Raw genomic sequence first — 17500 nt, 5'->3', positions numbered from 1 at the left:
CTTGTAAATATGCGCACTTGAGGGCATGGTCTTGATTGCCAACCTTGCGGGATCTCGGCAAGAAGCGAGAGTGAGCGAGCGAGCGAGTGGGACTTGCATTTTCGATCGGGGGTCAAGACCAGCCGAGCACCGAGCGCCCCGAGCAAGCGTTCTCTCTCTCTCTCTCTCTCTCTCTCTCTCTCTCTCTCTCTCTCTCTCTCTCTCTCTCTCTCTCTCTCTCTCTCTCTCTCTCTCTCTCTCTCTCTCTCTCTCTCTCTCTCTCTCTCTCTCTCTCTCTCTCTCTCTCTCTCTCTCTCTCTTGCTCTCTTGCTCTCTTGCTCTCTTGCTCTCTTGCTCTCTTTCGCTCTCTCTCCCTCTCTCTCCCTCTCTTGCTCTCTTTCTCTCTCTTTCTCTCTCTTTCTCTCTCTCTCTCTCTCTCTCTCTCTCTCTCTCTCTCTCTCTCTCTCTCTCTCTCTCTCTCTCTCTCTCTCTCTCTCTCTCTCTCTCTCTCTCTCTCTCTCTCTCTCTCTCTTCTCTCTCTCTCTCTCTCTCTCTCTCCTCTCTCTCTCTCTCTCTCTCTCTCTCTCTCTCTCTCTCTCTCTCTCTCTCTCTCTCTCTCTCTCTCTCTCTCTCTCTCTCTCTCTCTCTTTTGCTCTCTTCCTCCCTCCCTCCCTTCCTCTCTTCCTCTCCATTGCTCTAGCTCCCTCTCTTTCTCTCTCTTTCTCTCTTTTTCTCTCTCCCCGACCTTCTCGATCTCGTGTTATTCCTTCCTGACGCCCTCTAGCCTAATGATTGTGTGCGTGTAACTTCCGTCGTGTGTATGTTTACACCTCGTGTGTGTTTATGTTCTCTTATGGAAGTGTCTCTTTGCTGATATGCACATGTGTATAAGTGAGAGTATTTTAGCATGCGTGTATCGAATAGCAGTGAGGACTATCTATTCTAATCTCTTGTAAAATCGAGTCACGTATCTCAGATGAAATAACACGTCTAAGGCATTTCCTTATCTGACAATTGTCAGTTATGAAAAGTGGAACATTCACAGTACGTGATGTTTGTGTTGCAAGAAAGAAGAAGTCGTGTTTTGTGCAGGGTCTTCTCCAAGCAACAGTCTTGGCTAGTCTGCTATAAAAAAGAACATTACTTTTGTCGCTTTTTTGTACATTATCACTTGAATTATAATGTGTGTTTATAGATCCATCTCTATATACATGACTGTACTAGCATTACTAGACCACTAGATATATAGCAACAGTATTAGCTAGTTGTGAAAGGAAAACATGAGTGACGTCTCTCTCCTGTTTATTGTCAATATAATTATTATGTGTAAGTCTAGAATTATAATATGTATGCCTTTATATACGCATTCTGGTATATGCCCAATTCACAACTATAAACGATCACTAACTCGAACTTTCTCTCCCGTTGCAGCACTTGAACAACCTGTTGGAAAATTACCTGGAGCCCCTGAAGAGCGCATCGTTCCTGAGCTCGGCCGAAGTCAATGCGCTCTTCGGGAACATTCGAGAGATCGTGGCTTTCCAGAGGCTGTTCCTGCAGGCCCTACAGGAGGCGCTCGACATGGAGCCCGGCTTCTCCAAGTTCGATCAGCCCTACGAGTTTAAAGTGAGTCACAGAGTTGTTGCCGTTTGCGTTTCGGTCTGACGCCGGTGTTTGAACGCGTCGTGTGCGCTCTTTGTCTCGCGAAACCACGAGCCAGTGCTTGCTTACTCCGTCGGCCACGTGTTGGACATTGTTCGGTGCGTTTACACGAGAAAAGGAGCCGTCACCTTAATGTGTATGACTGAAAAGCCTAACTCTTTGCATGGCTGGAAGACGAAACGCTTTTGTTTTGTTCCGTTGTAACTTTTGGACTTTGAGAGTTGGTACTTTTATGTCCAGGCTCTTATGTTATTTTGCATTAAGCCTTCAGATCATCTGGTTTATACGTAAAAGATAGGAACAATCTTATACAAGGAAAATGACTCTCGTATATCAAGAGTTGCAACAGTCATTGTTTATATAAATAAAGCGGGCGTTTGCAAAGGAACATCGGGTCGGTTCAAATTATTCTCATTTTACAGTAACTGACTTTTATATCCAAATATGATAGGACATAACTCGCAGTTTCTTCGCTTGAAATGAGCAGTATCAAGGGTGTGAACCGTCAATTGGCAGAATTTCCATTTTACATTTTGCACTCGATTTTTTCTCGAATATATTTTTCTGGAACTTTTCATGAGAATGACACCAGGAAATCCAAATTGATAATATATATTTTGCTTGTTAATGTTAATATGAGGACTAAGGAGGAGAGACTTTTTCGCGTACGTGCAATATGATTGTTATCTTCTCACAAGGACTTTTGAAGGCTACAATACACGTATCACGATGTCTTTTGTAGGGATATTTTGCATTTATATATTTGCTTATTTATTTTATGTAGTTTATGATATATTAGCTTATTTACTGACGTATTTATTTATCTTATTCGTTTTATGCTTCATGCCTTAATCTGAGGAATATCCTTGCAAAGCTTTTTCTTATATCTTGTAAGGGCATCTTAGAACGGAATGTGGTTTTACAACTGATGTACAAGCTGTTGAAAGTACACATCCGTTTTTTTGTGTGTTTTTTGGAGAGCAAAGCGAGGTGAAGCTGTGGTGTGCTCACTGGGCTGTACAGTATAGCCCGTGTACAGTGACTGTGTACACTGCAGCGTCATTCCTCTCTTTGTCTCAGACGCTGTTACACTTGTCACGCGCATTAAACTTTCCGTGCGCGCTCGTTTGTCGACTTCGTTAATGCATTTCTCTGTTTCCTTCCCCCGACAGAACGTGCTGTTCTCCATCGGCAGCGCTTTCCTCTACTATGCCAGCCAATTCAAGTTGTACAGCTCCTTCTGCGCATCCCACTCCAAAGCTCAAAAAGTCCTACATCCCAGTAAGTACTGTTTTGGTTGATGTTGTCTGATCTTGTTTCTCTATCTATCTATCTATCTATCCCTCTCTCTCATTTTCTATCTCTCTCTCTCTTTCATTCTCTCTCTCTCTCTCTCTTTCTCAATCTCTATTTCTCTTTCATTCTCTCTATCTCTCTTTCATTCTCTCTCTCTCTCTCTCTCTCTCTCTCTCTTTCATTCTTTTATCTTTCCTTTTTTCTTTCTCTCATTCTCTCTCTCTCTCTTTCATTCTCCCTCACTCTTTCATTCTCTCTCTCTCTCTCTCTCTCTCTCTCTCTCTCTCTCTCTCTCTCTCTCTCTCTCTCTCTCTCTCTCTCTCTCTCTCTCTCTCTCTCTCTCTCTCTCTCTCTCTCTCTCTCTCACACACACTTTTTTTATTTTAGTCTTTACTTTGATTTATGTATTAGATATGGATGATCTTAATCTGTCAAAGGAACTTACTCGTGACTAAAAGCGATATTGAAGGCGATGTTCAAAGGAATGAAGGGTTGTTGAATTCGACGTTTGACCTTGGAGAAGTTATGACTTGATTTTTGGGGCGTGGTTTTAATGCGATTGAACTCTTACGTTTGGGTGATCGCAGCGACTCGTGTGATGTGCATAGTTATCTTTCTCTTTCACACACTTACTGTCTCTCACACACACTGAGACACACACACACACACACACACACATACTTAGTCACTCACACACACTCACTCACGCTCACACTCACACACACTTTAGTACACACACACACACACACACACACACACACACACACACACACACACACACACACACACACACACACACACACACACACACACACACACACACACACACACACACACACACACACACACACACACACACACACACACACGCACACACACACACACACACACACACACACACACACACACACATATATATATATATATATATATATATATATATATATATATATATATATATATATGTACCTCATATTTCTGATGCAAAAACGCCCCTACCTATGGGCGTGCCGAGTCTCCTTCATTTCTCCAAGGCTGTTCATGGCCGCCCTGGCGGTACTTCGTGGAGTCGGTGGGCGGCAACACCAAAGCCGTGTACCCGTGTTTTATATTTATTTAGGTTGTAGGTTACCTAAGGAAGGGCATTTACGTTGGCACGCACTCCGCCTTTCGGCACGGGACGGGAGGGTGCGTGTGTTTTGCTTACTGATCTTGACTTTACTTCCTTCATTTTATTTCTAAACGAGTCCCTATTCGTGCGTATTTAGTCGGGTAATTTCCATAGGGGTCTAATTAGAATCATCATATGAAAAGAATCGATTGAATTTCGCAAACGCCTTGTTGAAATGAGGCGAGAAAGTCACTTCTTAAGAACGGGGCGTCAACGTTGCCACACAACGAAGGCTCCATCAATGAACCTTCCCCGTCACGGCGCGGACAACCTTAGCCATTATTACACTCATCAGTCACATTGCGAAACGATTCATGGGTTTGTCAAACAAAAGAGCGCCTGTTTGTTGTGCATGAGAGGGGCGGGTGACGTCTTTGACTGCGTGCCAGTCAGGATATTTCGTCGAGATTATGCGTATGCAGAAAACAATGGGGCTTATCTTGATAACCTTATCAACCAGAGGGCATTTTTTGGGGCTGCAGGTGTTTGATATTGACCGCCCCGACCGCTGACCGAGCCTCCTCCTGCAGGAGGCACAACAGCAGAAGGAAACTCGATGGAGAAAGGGCTCCTCTTGGGGACTCCAGGGCGCCCAACATTTTTTGCCATACAAAGGAGAACCGCTTCCACGAAATAGCTTTAGGAGAATGTTGTCTGAATGGAAATGATAGTAGTTTTAGGGCGCGGATATAATTGTAACTTGGATGGAGATGGTAAGGTATACACTTCTCATGAGTCATGGTCTTTCAACTCGACAGAGAGAGACCGGAGAAGCTTGTTGTCAGTTATTGTAAAGATAAATCGAAGTTTTTGATAGGGTGAATAGGACAGGAAGGGCGAGTCTTCCTCTGGGATGTAAATGGCCGGATCTTGTCCTTCCTCACGATTGTCTTAACCTACTCTTTCTCACTCATGGAAGCTAGAATGCCATGACCCGATTATGATTGGTGGCGCTAGGGTGTTGAAGGGGTAGAATTGCCACCTACTTTTCGCATTATGTGTAAATTTGTGTATTTACTTTCTTTCTTATTTTATCATATCTCTCTTTACTTTCCTCTCCTCCCTCTCTACTACTTACTTCCTACTCCTCCTCATCCACTTCTTCGTCCTGCACCTGTTCCTCCTCACTTTCTCTTTAACGCAACAAATACACCCTTAGGGTATGTGCGCAATATGCATGGCTATGCAGGTTTCAAGTCCAGAGTATTACAAACGCTAATTGTACGTGGTTTACCCGACAATTATAAACGACTGACTCGGCTTCGTAGAGAATGTGTCAAACTTTTTTTTAATCTAATATTAATATTATTTTAGGTGTTCAGAACCCATCTACGTTGTGAGATGGAAGGGAGATGATGAGTATACCCAAGGTGGTGTGAGGAAGTGAGGGTAAAGAGGGTTGTGTTTAGTATTACTGGCGGTGACACGCGTGATTGGCACCGAGGAGGCCCTACATCCTGGGACAGTGCGGAAACAAGGCCGAACATCCTGTGACTCTCATTAGGACACCAGATGGCCGTCCGCTGGGTTACGTTGACCGCGACCAGGACACGGGGACATTGCCGCGTTCGCCGTAGGACACTTGGAGCACTCGCAGTGTGAATAAGTCCATTTATTATTCCCCCCTTTTTTCTTTTTCTTTTTCTTATTTTTGACACGAGGAGGTGAGATTGCTATCAGCTAATGAGGTAATGGGGCTGATGAGTATTGGCGGGAGCGAGTTTATGAGGGGGCGGAGGGACGGTAACGAGTCTCCGAAGCTAATTATCAGAGAAGTCACCCTTGCTCCCCCTCCCCCCCAAACCTTCCTCCTCCCCCTCCTTCCTATCCTCCGCCCTCCTTCCTCCTCCCCTTCCTTCCTTCCTATCCTCCTTCCATCGTTCCTCCTCTCCCTCCATCGTTCCTCCCCTCTCTCTCTCTCTCCCCTCTCCCTCCCCCCTCCATCCCTCCTCCTCTCCCTCCTTCTTGTCCATCTCTCTCTCTCTCCCCTCTCCCTCCCCCTTCCATCCCTCCTCCCTCCTCTCCTCCTGTGTCTTGCACCTCCTCTCCTCCCGTTCTTTGCTCCTCCTCCCCTCCCCTCTCTCTCTCTCCTTGTCTGTTTCTTATTTTTCCTCTCCCATCCCTCCCGTCTCTCCTCCTTGCCTCTTCGTATCCCTCCCTCCCCCCTCCTTGCTCCTCCTCTCTCCTCCCGATCAGTTCTCCATCCCCTCTCTCCCTCGGCCAGTGACAAAGGCTGTTGGCTCTTGACCAAATAAGGTAGAGAAGGAGAAGGAAGATGCAAATAACCCTTCCAGTGTACTTTCTTCTTGCGTTGTTTTGCGGGAGTTTTTTTGTCTTTCAGACTGGAAAGGGGAATGTCCTTACTCATGTGCTCCCTTACTTCCCTGTCATGCCACCCTTCCCTTTCCTTTTTCTTATCCTCAATCCCTTTTCCCTTTCCCCCCCCCCTCCCCCATCTCCCGCCTCTCTTCCCTTCCCTTCCCCCACTTTCCCGCCTTCCCTTCTCTTCTCTTCTCTTCTCTTCTCTTCTCCCGTCCATTGCCTTCCCCCTTATCCCCCGTCTGTACCCCCTCCTCCCCCTTCCGTACCCCCTCCTCCCCCTTCCGTACCCCCTCCCCCATTCCTTCCCTCTGTTTCTTGCGTGTGTTCCTCAAGGGTAAACAATCACACGCGTGATGGGAAACTATTGCTAATGCTCTTTAACGAGCGTTGAGCAATCCGGTAGATTTTTATTTACCTCCAAATACGTGACGGCTTACCGGGAGCGAGAAGAGAGGAAGTGGGGAAGAGATAGAGGGAGATGAGAAGAGATAGAGGGAGAGGAGAAGAGATAGAGGGAGAGAAGTAGAGATAGAGGGAGAGAAGAAGAGATAGAGGCAGAGAAGAAGAGATAGAGAGAGAGGGAGAGGAGAAGAGAAGAGAAGAGACAAATTTTCACAGAAGAGATAGATGAGCGGTGAAGGGAGGGCGCACACGGGTGGGAATGCTCAAGCCCGAACCATGACAATCGCAAAGACCCGCCGTTGCCGTCCTCACGCAGCGCTGCCGCCAAGGCCGCTTCGCTCATGAGTTCGTAATTAAGTGCGCGGCGGCAGGTGCTGGACGCGACCACACAGTCCCTTGAGATGACAACGTGTCGGCGAGAGTTATCGTCCTCCGATATTGATTTACCGACGTTATCAAGGTATGACGTCGGGGTGCGCGATGGGCCTGCGACTTCCGGTCCAGACGGCGCGTGCTATCAGTGAGGCATTTCCCATAACGTATGGATAGCGGTCTAACGGTGCGCTGGGCTCCACGCGATTCCTCTTTGTAATGAGAGCAATGTTACAGTGATGTACAAAAGAAAAAGGTCGAATGATCGCTGTACTATTTCTGTACGTGGTATTTAGTTGTTTTTATTTATAACATGCATATCTATATTACTATAAAAAAATAAAAAATAAAATAAAGAGATGGTGAATTTCATATGAAAGTCTATTTTACAGGTGATGTTGTTTCACCATGACTGTAAATTCTGGGTTATGCAAAACTCCGAATAAGATTTTGTAGTAATTCCGATAAACCTAATGCACATACTTAATATCAAATCGCATGTGTGACAATAGCTTTATTTTTGACACATATAGTTTGTAAAGTTTCCCACGGAGTTTGATATTTTTCATTGATGGCGGTGTCGTAAAATGGAAATTCAGTCTTGCGACTTATTCAACGTCGTATTCGCGCGATTTGTTTGGACTTGGTGGTGAAGAAAAGGAAAAGTTTGCTGGATTTTCTCTCTTTTGCAATTCAAGGCATTTTGCATACATTGATAAAACTGCGAGAATACGGCTGACGCAGCAACATGATTTCTTGCATGGATCTATTTTTTTTCGTCTTGTGAATTCAGTTGCCCTAAAAATGGCCATCCCGATGGCTCGCTTTAGGAATAACGACGGAGGGAGGGCGTCTAACGACTTCAATTTAAGGAACAGGCTCGGAAGCTCGGAAATTAATTGCGAAGCCATTATCGAGTAGAGTGATTTGCATATCCGTTGACGCCGCAGTCACTGCCGATCACGGTGTTTGCCTCGGCGTTGGTTCCTAACGAGGCTTTCATCGCGTATCATTTGGCGTCCGTCGGCGGGAGATGCAGCAGCAATGCAACCCGGTTTCTGTTGATAAGATTTTGATTAGAGAGAGAGAGAGAGAGAGAGAGAGAGAGATAAATAGAGAGAGAGAGATAAATAGAGAGAGAGAGAGAGAGAGAGAGAGAGAGAGAGAGAGAGAGAGCAGACCTCAGCCTGTCGCATTGGTATCTGTTTATACCACGTGTGTGTAAAGTCAAGGCGATGAAAGATAGAACCCCACACATTTTCCAAGAGAAAGGGAATATTCAAACTACTGGTAGATCCATTTTCCATAACGGTTCACTTCACTGACGAATCCTTCACACTCATCCTAGATCTAACTGCCGATCCGGATCCCCACCAAAATCGAATCAATTGGTCCCCATCACAATCCGTCCGTAACTTTGACGTAAAACCAGCTGACAAACGAACAAAAAAACATTAAGCGCCGACGATAACACTAAGCTCCAGAGCGATGGTAATTTGATTTTTTTTCTTTTTCTTTTTCATTTTCTTTCGTTTTTTCCCGTTTTCTTTGCGAGGTCAGTGAATGGCGTGAGGATGATTTAACGATGATGGGGCCTTTTTGTTGAAGATGAATGAGTAGTCATCATAGTACTTCAATGGCAACAATGGGGTCTTCATTGTGATAAGATAATGGCTTATATCGCCGCGATAAGCCAATCGACGCGAAAGTGGGAGAGAGAGAGAGAGAGAGAGAGAGAGAGAGAGAGAGAGAGAGAGAGAGAGAGAGAGAGAGAGAGAGAGAGAGAGAGAGAGCGAGCGAGCGAGCGAGCGAGCGAGAGAGAGACAGAGACAAAGAGAGAGACAGAGACAGAGAGAGAATATGAAAGAGAGAAAAAGAGAGAGAAAATATAAAAGAGAGGGAGAGAGGTGGAGCGAAGAGAAAGAAAAAGAAAGAAAGAAAAAAATGAAGAAAGCATTTCAACGGAGAGCGAACGGCAGACGCTCGCAGGAGAAGGGAGACAGTGGTGACAGCGAGAGACAGGTGGGAAGGAGGTGATGAAGAGGCGTGATTAGGCTTCGGTGAGGGCGTGAGAGGTGATGGGCGTCGATGGCCGATTAGATGATGGGAGGAGCTAGAGGAGGGATGGGAGGGGGGACAGCAGCTGACGGGAGCCGAGATGCCCCACTGTAGGGCATTTACCCCTTTTTAAGTCCGTCTGCCTAACACTCTTCGTAGCGCGCCGGTGGGAATACTGATTTTACTCACGCTAAACCTCTTCACTCGAGGATTATTTATTCTTGGGCTTCTCTCTAGTACAACCGATAAGCACGCGTTGGTACTCATGTATATACTCAAACTTCCTCACTCTCCTGCACACACATATATAAATATAGACACACACACACACACACACACACACACACACACACACACACACACACACACACACACACACACACACACACACACATATATACACACACACACACACACACACGCACGCACGCACGCACGCACACGCACACACACACACACACACACACACACACACACACACACACACACACACACACACACACACACACACACACACACACACACACACACACACACACACACACACACATACACTTCCATGCACACTTTTTTCCTCGCTCTTACTCCCTTTAATATACATTTTTATTGTCACTCTCCCTTGTAAGTCTTTCTCAATCTAAGCTTCATGTGCAACACAGACATTGTAGTGACTTTTATGTTTTCATCCTTGCAATTCTTGCATCGGCAGATCTAATCCATCCATTCATAAATTTCTTAGTAAGATCAATGGTGTGTTAATGCTGATTGTACGTTGCAGAGATTAGCGGTGATCGCTATGATGAGATTATCTTAAGGAAGCAGGATTATTTTTGCCTCGGTGTCCTTCTCTAATTTGCATGAACAGTTAACCCTTTTTTAGAAAGGCGTCACCCTACTGCGCCGTTTTTTATATTTCGTATTTGGGCAGAAACACTTGTAATATATCTGCGCGACCCGAACCTACCACAGCATACACCGCGTCGCTGTGGGAGATCCCCAGGCCCGGTCCTCGCTCCCACACTCCTTCCCTTCTATTTCTCTCTTATTTCTGCTTTTCCTCTCTTCCTCCTCACCTTGTTTGTTCTCCTCCCTCCTCCTTTTCTTCTTTTCCCTACTCCTTCTCCATCCCTCGACCCTCAGTCTACCCGAGAGTTATCGGGGATGTACGAGAAGTGTTTGATTTATGTGCGCAGCTTTAGCAAAGATGATTATGGGGGTATGATTTATTGTTCGGAGGTTCGGCTGTATCCTTGTCCGGCGCCGTCGACGCGTGTTTTGCAATAGTGTCCCCCTTCCACCCTCCCTTAGGGTAGTTGTCACCCTTTCCCTTTCCCCTCCCATCTTTCTATGGTGGCTGCCACTCCTCCCCTCCTCCCCTTCGCCCCTCTACAGGGAGGTATCGTCACTACTTCCCCACCCTTCCCAATCCATTTTTCAAGGGTGGCTGCCCCTCAACTCCTTTCCCATTCCCATATTTCCCCTTGTTAACGCCCGGCAAGTTCTGTGTTGTAGAGCTTAGTTTCAGTACCACCGTCTGTGCGAGGATGGCATTTTGCGAGAAACTGTTGCCGCTGCATGTATTTTTATTGATTTTTAATGCAGTGGTATTGGCAGTCGTACTTGATATTTTTTGCAGTAAGATCTCCTTGAAGTGGAGTGGTTTTAAGCCGAGGAGTGAAACCGTTTCGATGGTTAAACGCCGCTGGTGTGCATCAGTGATCATTAGAGGGCAGGTAACGGAGTGTCGAGATGGTCCTCGCTTTCCCGGGAACCTCAGGTAGGGAGTTACAGTCCCCAGGTGCAAACAAGCGTTGCTAATACCGCCCCGCGACGGAGGGAGAGACAAGGCTGCATTCCCTTCCCTCCCGGAGGACGCTGCTCCTAACGGCAATCAGGGAGCAGGCCGGCCATCCTGTGACCCTCTGCCAGGCCTTCGTGTAGAGCTGGGAAAGCCACGCAACGCCTATCCGCAGGCGTCCCTTCCCCCTTGTTTCGTCCCGCTGGCGACCCTGGCGGGATCTTGCATGAGCTCGGCGACAGCAGATACCTCGCTGCCGTGATGACAGATGGCGCTGGGAATGAGACTCGGGAAATTGTCCTCTACGCTCGGAGGACAAAGTCACCCTTGCATTCCTATACCTCTCACTCCACTTCGCCCTCTCCCGTTTCTTCTTGGAGCTCGCGTCCACACTGTCGTAGTACACCATTCTCTTAGTCACCTAGATGTTAGAAGAAATAAATTGAGGATGAAAACTGTAGTACTTACGGTGATCGTAGAAATAAGGTCAGATACAGAGAATCGAAAGTGAAAGCAGTCAGCAGATGAGCCACTTCAGACATGCCGCAGCTAAAGCAACAGCCAGAAGGAGTAGAGATAAGCGACGAGATAAGAAAAAGACAACAATAAATATATATATATTTTTTTTTTATCAGTACATTTACAATGAGAAATATACATCTAAGAAGAAAGGATCTCTTAGGGAGAGAAGATAATAGAGATTTGAGAAACAAAGAGCCGCGGCGAGGGCGAGGGCGAGGGTCAGGGCAGGCGAGTCCGGAGAACGATGTGGCCGCCGACAGGACTGGTGTTGGGACATGCCTACTTCATTCTTGAAAGCGGTTCTTGGGTTTCGTGCGCGGTGCGGGGGTACCGGCCTCTTTATTGCTTCAAGGGAATTATTGAACCTTTCGTGTGTGCGGCGTTAGATGTATATGTACTGGGTTTTACTTATTTATTCAGTCATATAGAGACTTATTGTTTATGCGCGCTTACTCCTTAATTTTGATCGAAGTTCCTTGAATTATCTGTAGAAATCAAATCAAAATGCAAAATAAAAGTGATACGACTTAGATCCGAAGGTGGACTCTCATTGTTCCATTTTAGAGGGAAACCTGTCTGGGGCATCCTGCATCCTCATGCGTCACTCCTCACTCGCGCAATCCCTCCTATTATCTATGCTTCTTTTATTCATCGTAATTTCTTTCTTTCGGGTCTATCTTGGATATTTTCTTACTCGTTCCGTCAATGTTATTTATGAAGAAAGCGCGTTGTTTGAATTGGAGATGAATCTTGTGAGAGGATGTGTGATGAAAGACATAAGATGTGACGAGCCGATGTGGTCAGCTCATGTTTTCGTTGGTTAGCAGCGCGTGTGGTGAAATTCGTGTACGCGGGTGATCACACGTGGAGACAAGTAAACAAAAGGCGCATCAAGGTAATCAAGCAAGGTCTTGCAACACGCGGATAAACACTCGGCGGTTTAGACGCGTTGATATTTGCGGAACTGAAAGCCTTTTGGCGAGGGAGGTGAGGCGTGCACACACGACCATTATGTAAGAAAACACCTGTTAGTAGATGTGTATGAGCAGTTGCATATGGTCACTGTAAATGTTGATATATATAGAAAAATTATACACTGACGAGAGAAATGCAGCGTTCATATTTTTATTTCGTCGGAAAATGAACGCCTCTGCAACTGGCACACGGAAGAGCATGGTTTGTAGGTATCCCTGGCTCGTAGTACGCTTCGCCGCTTGTTTTGCGTCCTAAGCTCGTTGTAGGAAGTCAGCAACGCAACGCACATTGCTGACAGTGGACCGAACAAGTGGTCATGGGTGGGGGAAGTGGGAGGGGGCGTGTTATCACGGAGCGTGACCAAGTCAAGGTCGACTTTGACACACCAACACTTAAAACCTTTTTTTTTAATATTTTGCTACACCCGATATCCCTCTGTAACAAGGAAGGCATGCGTTAGTGGGGGAGAAGGTGGATGAAGTGAAGCGAAGGAGAAGCGGAGGAGAAAGAGAAAGGGGGGTTGGGGGGTAGGTCGAAGGGCCGGCCAGAAAGGGGACGGAAGGGCAAGCAGCGGAGAGAATGTAAAAGGGATGACGGCCTTATGTGGGAGGCTGTAACAAGGAAGGAGAAACGAGGAATGTCGATGATAAAGGAGAAAGGGGATAGATTGCTTGCAATAAAAGTACGTACAGGTATCAATAGCGTACGAAAAGGGAGAAAGAAGAAAAAGTAAACTTCCATACCGAGTTCAGCTCAAAAAGATGTACACTTCGGATATGATTGGGTAACGTTGATGGAGATCCTAGAAAGGAAGTTCGGTGATTATTGTATATTCATGAAGTTAAATACTTAATGCTTTGCTGGCTCTTGAGTGGCATGAGGGACCTGGGGCTAGGCGAAGGAATGCCGGGGGTTTGGGAGGGATAGCATACGGATGCAAATTACCGGAAAGCTGTGAAGCAAGAGATGGAAAGGCGAGACAGAAGTGCGATGGTGAACATGACCAGCAAGAACGTGAGGCGATAGTCCGTGCGCGAAGGGTGGGAGGGCAGTGTGCCAGCCACGCCTACGAGACGTTTGGTAATACCCACGGGGACGCGCACACTTTTATATGAATTAGAATTGTAAACATATGTAAACACAAGTGCATAAACATCTCTCTTTCTCTCTTTCTCTCTCTTTCTCTCTTTCTCTCTTTCTATCTATCTATCACTCACACACACACACACACACACACACACACACACACACACACACACACACACACACACACACACACACACACACACACACACACACACACACACACACACACACACACACACACACACACACACACCGCATACCGATAGAGGACTTCAAATTATATTTCAACCTTTATGTGAGAAATAAATAATTATTTCGCCATGTTCGAGCTATTGACAGGTGCGAAAAAAATCAAGTGGATACGAAGGGCTCTTTTCATAATGACGCCGAAGGAAATCCATGTCCTTGGGGAGAGCAGAATGTCCCTCCGTAAACGACGGGATGGAGTTGCGTTGCGGAAGTCGTGCGTCGCCCAGTCATTACGGGCCCCTCGTTGTTTTGCTCCGGTCGTTTAGGTGTTTCCAGTAGTTCGGATTCACTGTTAATAGTCCTTTTTGTTAGAATGAGAGTGTAGGTGCGTATATGTTGGTGTGGGTGTGGGTGGGTGGGTGTAGGACAGCCACGTGAGAACGTGCAAGGAACAGAATAGTAGTTGTGGGAAATTTATGTAAGCATGGGCGTCAGGTCCAGTTCTATCTAATTTGAGCACAGGAAATGTAAATATATTTTCGGTTATGTTATTTTCCTCATATATTCACTGATATTTTAGCGCTTAAAAGCATGCCATGTGGTAAGCTTCCATAGTTTGTAACATACGTTCGTAGCGAAATATTGAGTAAAGGAAGAGTACTCGTTCCAGACTGTGAGCGCTTGCCCCTGTCATTAGCCGTCGATGTAAGAAAGATCTTCATTACTTGTCGTCGTTTCATTCGGCAGAAATTGCGAGCATTGCACGAATGGGGCGGAGTGCAGCTTCCCGGAAATGTGCTTGGGATGTTCTGTCTAAAGTATTAAAGGATTTTAGCTCAGATTTTGCAGGTTGTCTTTGTAAATATTCGCCTCGCCGTGAAGTTCGCAGGCAAGAAACGCATTCTTGCTTTTTATAGCCGCGGCGCTTGACATTTAAGCCACTGCATTTATTATTTGCTGCCATCCCACGACGTTTCAAGGTCAGGCTCAGAGGGAATCTCCCAAATCTCGGAAGACGAACTTTTTTTTATCATTTTTCTTTACTTTTTTATTGCTTGGAGACCTTTGAAGGTCAAGTGTTTTTATACACATACACATGCAGTCATGGTCACGCGTTCATAAAACAGAAAAGAAAATGCACGCCTCTTCGCCCTTTAGTCACGCGCTACTGCTCTCTCGCCAGTTCGATCGAGTTTCAATTATTCCATCTTGCAAACGGGAGCGCATTCGACGGGTCTCAAAAACCTTGAACAAGCCTCAACTCCAATGCGACCAGGACGAGGGGAAAGTTGGAATCGGGGAGTCCTGAAGAGAAGGAGAATGGGGGGGGAGGGGGGATACCCTCCGTGACGACAACATACTAGGATATACGAATGCAAGCACTTCAACGTGAGCCAGAAATAATAAAATAAAACCGATTTATATTATGGGTGTGTATACTTAGGGCTTCGAACAAATTTACGGTCGGCGTCGAAGCGTTACGTGGAGTGCGGTTTTGATGATGACGAAAAGCACTTAAGATAGAAAAAGTGAAGAAAAAATTAAATACACATAATATGACTAATCTCACCCGTGACGGTTGTCATTTGGGCCGCATTATGTTCCTTTTTTTTCTTTTGCAAAACAATGACACGAACACTTTTAAGGAAGGAAAGATGGTGATAACAATAACTCGGGTATATTTATTTCTTGAGGTTAGCATCACCATCATCATCATCAACACATTGGGATTTAGAGCTTATTGGTTTATTTGCTTCTTACAGGATGTATTTGTAGTTTTCTTTGGTTCATATAAAGATTTACGAAAATATACCGGGGACTGAAATTTAACTTTGAACAGAAGCCGGAAGCACTTTAATAACAGTCGATTCGATAAGTGTAAGAAAGATACATGTCATGCTAAAGACAATATCATATCCACGTTGTTCTGTCGCGTGTTAGTATGGCCGAAAGTATGTGCATATTTAAGCAGTTCTCTCTTTCTCTCTCTCTCCTCCTCCTCCTCCTCCTTTCTCTCTCTTTCTCTCTCTCCTCCTCCTCCTCCTTTCTCTCTCTCTCTCTCTCTCTCTCTCTCTCTCTCTCTCTCTCTCTCTCTCTCTCTCTCTCTCTCTCTCTCTCTCTCTCTCTCTCTCTCTCTCTCCCTCCTCTTCCTCCTCTCTCTCCTCCTCCTCTCCTTTTCTCTCTCTCCTTCTCTTCTCTCTCTCTCCCCCTCTCTCTCTCTCTCTCTCTCTCCTCTCTCTCTCTCTCTCTCTCTCTCTCTCTCTCTCTCTCTCTCTCTCTCTCTCTCTCTCTCTCTCTCTCTCTCTCTCTCTCTCTCTCTCTCTCTCTCTCTCTCTCTCTGCCTCACATCTTCCTTTTCATTTTTACTTGATACCCCTCCCTCCTTTTTTCTTTCTCCATTGAACTTAATCTGTATCGTCAATATAAATCTATTTAGGTCATCGGGTAGACACGGCTGTGGTAGGGATGGGGGGGAGGGGGTGATGCTACCCACCCCTTGGAGATAATCACTTAGCCGGTTACCTGTCCTCTGTACCTGCTAATTGCCGGATGCTGGAAAAGTGGATTATGAGTTATCGATGTGTAGCTAACAGTGTCCGTTGAGTTCAGGTAGCCGCTGCTATGCTAATGGGTGATAATTGGGCGCTCGGGGATGATGTGTAGGTTGATATAGGGTGTTGGGAAGGGGAGTGAGGTATTGGTGAAATTGTAACTGGAGCCTCTCTTTGGGTATCTTTATCTGTAATTTTTAAGTTATCAGTGTGTATCACAGAGACATAGTAACCGACAAATAACACCATACGCAAATTCTCTCCCTCCCCTCCCTCCCTCTTTCTCTTTTTCTCTCCCTGAAGATAAAATCCAGGAGGATTTTGAAATTATTCTCATATTATTCAACTTACTTTATTGAGTGTGTGTGTTTTATCACTTCATATTTTGCCGTGCAAAACATGAAATTGCAAGATTTTTTTTCTCTGACGTCAAGTACAAATTTTCCTTGTTTCTTCCGCAGGTGAAGGCAACCAGGCCTTGCAGGAGTTCCTAGCGTCCCGCAACCCGCGCCAGCAGCACTCGGCGACCTTAGAGTCCTACCTGATCAAGCCCATTCAGCGGATTCTCAAGTACCCGTTGCTCCTGCAGCAGTTGAAAGCCCTCACCACTCCCGGCTCGGACGAACACAGACACCTCGTGGGTATGTAGGCGCGCTCACCTCTCTCTACCACAGGGGCGGTCACTGCCAGCATCTGCTCAGTGCTGCCAGGGGTTACGTGGGGTCTCTGGAAGGAGAGTCAAGGATTTTCAGTAAAGTCTTCTCACAAAAAAATGCAATTAAAGCTTTGCTTGGGCATCCCCTAGTGCCTTTTTAGTGCCGTTACATTGCTGCTTTTAACGAAATTTCCATGAAGAGGTCATACCTTGCATGGTATTGGATGTCATTACCAATAAATATGATTAAGCACATTATGTTTAGTGCTTTGTGTGTGCGTGTCTCATTGTGTAAATGTGAACCTGTGTTTGTATGTTCGTTGCTGGTAGCGTTGGTTCGTGTTGATGCATCTCTGTGTGTCTGTGTTCTTGTTCATACATGTTTGCGTGTGCGTTTGATGGCAGAAATTTTATACAGTACATTAGATCCGTGTCTTTTGTGTGTCTGTGTGTGTGTGTAT

The 17500-nt window shown here is 45.8% G+C and overlaps 1 protein-coding gene across 5 annotated transcripts in view; it reads left to right on the top strand.

Annotated features, from left to right (window-relative positions):
- The window catches only part of sif (guanine nucleotide exchange factor still life), a 103014-nt gene that overhangs the window by 70372 nt on the left and 15142 nt on the right, over positions 1–17500 (top strand). For all 5 annotated transcript variants that reach the window (XR_015191837.1, XM_086546568.1, XM_086546567.1 and 2 more), the window contains exons 10-12: positions 1411–1605; positions 2814–2922; positions 16846–17025. Coding sequence is in view for 4 of the 5 variants with exons in the window: in XM_086546568.1 (XP_086402694.1) it covers positions 1411–1605; positions 2814–2922; positions 16846–17025 (484 nt within the window). In the remaining variant the exon portion in view is untranslated. The remainder of the gene's footprint in view (positions 1–1410; positions 1606–2813; positions 2923–16845; positions 17026–17500) is intronic.

Source organism: Penaeus japonicus, unplaced genomic scaffold, assembly GCF_977035675.1.
Source record: "Penaeus japonicus unplaced genomic scaffold, GWHDUDI00000001_assembly GWHDUDI00000018, whole genome shotgun sequence".
NCBI lineage: Eukaryota > Metazoa > Arthropoda > Malacostraca > Decapoda > Penaeidae > Penaeus > Penaeus japonicus.
This window is presented reverse-complemented; position numbering and strand designations above follow the sequence as displayed.